General features: G+C 44.9%; 1 protein-coding gene across 1 annotated transcript in view; it reads left to right on the forward strand.

Annotated features, from left to right (window-relative positions):
• The first annotated feature begins 205 nt into the window (after positions 1-205).
• Positions 206-3,186, forward strand: part of dub (duboraya) — a 4,425-nt gene continuing 1,444 nt past the window's right edge. The window contains exons 1-5 of the mRNA XM_017405074.3: positions 206-322; positions 2,045-2,125; positions 2,206-2,274; positions 2,650-2,715; positions 2,823-3,056. Coding sequence (XP_017260563.3) covers positions 317-322; positions 2,045-2,125; positions 2,206-2,274; positions 2,650-2,715; positions 2,823-3,056 — 456 coding nt within the window. The 5' untranslated portion in view covers positions 206-316. The remainder of the gene's footprint in view (positions 323-2,044; positions 2,126-2,205; positions 2,275-2,649; positions 2,716-2,822; positions 3,057-3,186) is intronic.

A 3,186-nucleotide genomic window follows, 5' to 3' on the forward strand; every position in this document is an offset into this window, starting at 1 on the left:
AACCTGAAAATGACCCGATCAGTCCTGAAACCTTCGGCTTTATTTCCCCAGAACCGAAAACTGAAGAATGGTTAAAAGATTTCTGTATTTGAAACTTTTGAGGGTGAAGAAGTCGGAGTTGAAAACCCAAACAAACAGAAACGATGAGCATGTGACAGAACATGAGCTGACCCCCCCCCTCCTCTCTCTCTCTCTGTGGAACTGAAGGTCTCTCGCCCCGACATGACTCTCGGTCTATATTTACCCTGCAGGCCTCCTCCCTCCCTCTTTCACACATACTCGACATATTGAGGCGGCTGACAGGCGAAGCAGCAGGATGGAGGTAAAACTTTTCTTTCTGCTGCTGATCGAGTCGGTTTTTCTCTTTTCTGTGGCGTTTATTGAAAATTACAAGTAAAGAGGAAGAACTCAGGAGAATAAACAAGGAGTAACGGACGTTTGTTTCACTTGGTAAAACAACGAATCCTGCAGCTTGGATTTGGTGTGAGCTGTGAGCGAGTCAACAGGAAACCAAACGATGCATCGTCGACATAACTGTGAAGTCTGACGTGTCGTCAACTCGTTCACGCCGTTCCTTTCAGTCAGACGAAGCTGAGTATTTACGTCAGCTGCACCTCAGATCGATCGAATAAAACAAGTCGCACGTGTTTGAGGAGGGTTGTGATCATTCCATAGGTCAGATTCCTAAAAGGGACTTCCTAACGGCCATTTCTCCACATACGGAGAGCCTCAGGGCTCCGTCTTTAGCCCAGTTTGAGTTCTTTAGTTTTTGTAAATAAAGAACATGGTTTAATATAAAATAAGTTGTTTATCTGAGGCTGTTTCTAGTTTAAGACCTGCTGAGAACCAGATGGTTTTATGTTCTTAAAAGTTTTTAACCAAAACTGTAAACGGAGCTGAAACTGATTAAGACTGAAATTAAATGTTTTCTCCTTAAAGAGGATTTGTTCATGAGATTTCCACCTGATTTCTGTAACATCTCTTATCAAATCACAGGATGTGATGGGAAGTTTCAGAAAAGTAGACATGTTCAGGAACCACCAACAAGCAGCTAAACCCTCATTAGTTGTTTGTTCTTTAGTTTGTCTCTTTCCTCAGTGAAATAAATGAGTTTTAGTTTCTTCTGACTGCCAGACCGTCACTGAGAGGCCAAGAACCTTCAGCTCTTCTTGTGGCTCAGGTCCGAACTGTAAAAAACAACACCATAGGAAAAGATCCGGGTGGAGGGGTCAGGGAGCGAGGAACGTGAGACAACTTTGGGAGGGTTTGGGGACAGAGGAGACCAAATTAAGACTGACTGGAGACAAAAACAGGCTCAAACTAAAGACTGAACTACTGCAGAAACAATGGTTTTATAAGAATACTGCTGTAGGAAGGACTGTTTGCAGTTCAGAGGTGCTGAAGTTTCACTTCAGTGAGATTATCTGAGATTATCTGCCTCGCAGTGAAACTCTGTAAACGATGAAAAGGAAACAGATGATTTCTTCTGATCCTTCAGGTTCTTTACACTCCTCTGTCTGTGTTGTTGTTCTTTATTTTATTTACGGTTCTAATCCCGGTGTCTCGGTCAGTTCTGTGGTTTCTGGTTGTACCTCCAGGTTTCCAGCTGCAGCTGAAGGAAGTGGTTTAACGGCCGTTTTCTTTTGTCACTTCCTGCCTCCAGCTTTCAGCCCGACGAGTCAAGCTGTTTGTCATTTTATTATCTGATGAATGTCAGCTGTGTCTGCAGGCAGCCATCTTTGTGCGGACGAAGCCTTTGACCCAGATTAATGATAAGAACCCGTGAAGTTTTATCAGAGACTCTTATTCAGACTTTATTAGCTGGGTTTGTTGTTCGTGGTTGGGTTTAAACTCTGTGTTTGTTTTGTTGTTTAACAGCAGATTCACGAGATTCTTCTGATGTTTTACTGTTTAACAAGCAACAAATTAAAGAATTAATTATTAAAAAAAAACATTGATTAGTGATTGTTGTTCTTGTTGTGGTGCGTGCAGCGGTTTGTTGTCCTACCTGCCGTAACTCTCACCTGTTCACCTGTTCCTGCAGGAGGAGGCCCAGCCCCGCCCCTCTGTGGCCGAACTCGCAAGTCGATTCAAAGGTTCGAATCCTCCGCTGAACAACGAAGCTGTGAGTTTGATTCTGAACGCAAACAGAAAGAAATGCCTCTAAAAGTGACGGCTGATGTTGTTTGTTTGTTTGTTTGTCAGGATAAACCGGTCAGACGGCGACCCCCTCGGACCTTACAGCTTCCAAAACCACAAGGAGACGATCAGGAGGTGAAACTGGAGCTGGAGGACCTTCCTGCAGCTGAAACGCTAACAGCTAACGGCTAAAAGCTAACAGCTAAATGTAAAAACAGGCTAGAAAAAGATAAAAGCAGCTTAAAAGACAGAAAGAGAGGAAACTGAAAAGATCTCAGAGTTTCTCTGTGGAAAATAATTCAAAATAAAGTGAAATATTTAGAAAAGTTAATAAACATAAAGATTATTTAAAAACATCCTGAAGAGAGAAAACAAATAAACAACAATAAAAAGTGAAAAGACAGGAAGTTACTTTAGGAACCTCTGAGAACGTGGGAAAAAAGAGCTTCAGCACCTCCTCAGCTTGACATGTGTTGAATAACGTTTTGTTTGTTTGTTTGTTTCTTTTAGGCTCCGCCTCCCGTCACGTCACCTTCTAAAGTCAAGAGGAACTCGGCTCTGATCGAGAAGCTCCAGGTGAGTCCAGGTGATGGAGTCTGCTGCCCCCTGCTGGTGAGGTCACAGTGACATCATAGTGACATCACAGTGACATCACAGTGACGTCACTCGCTCTCTCTGTTCAGGCCAACCTCGCTCTGTCCCCCACGGCGCCTCTGAAGAGCCCCGGCCTCAGAGTCCTGCCTCTCCCCTTCCCCCCGCCCTCCTCTGGCTCCACCCCCACTTCCCTGGTAACCACGCCCTCCTCGGTCACGCCTACCAGCCCCGTCCTCACGTATCCACAAACAGAAGAAGGCCCCGCCTCCTTTGAAGCCCCTCCCTCTGCAGAGGACGGAAACATTCTTGCCAGCATCAACAAGGTGAAATTTTATTGATTTATGTCCTCACCTGTGTCCCCTCACCTGTCTGTCCTCACCTGTCTATCCTCACCTGTCTGTCCTCACATGTGTCCTCTCACCTGTCTATCCTCACCTGTCTGTCCTCACCTGT

The sequence above is a fragment of the Kryptolebias marmoratus genome, linkage group LG13, assembly GCF_001649575.2.
Source record: "Kryptolebias marmoratus isolate JLee-2015 linkage group LG13, ASM164957v2, whole genome shotgun sequence".
NCBI classification, from domain to species: domain Eukaryota; kingdom Metazoa; phylum Chordata; class Actinopteri; order Cyprinodontiformes; family Rivulidae; genus Kryptolebias; species Kryptolebias marmoratus.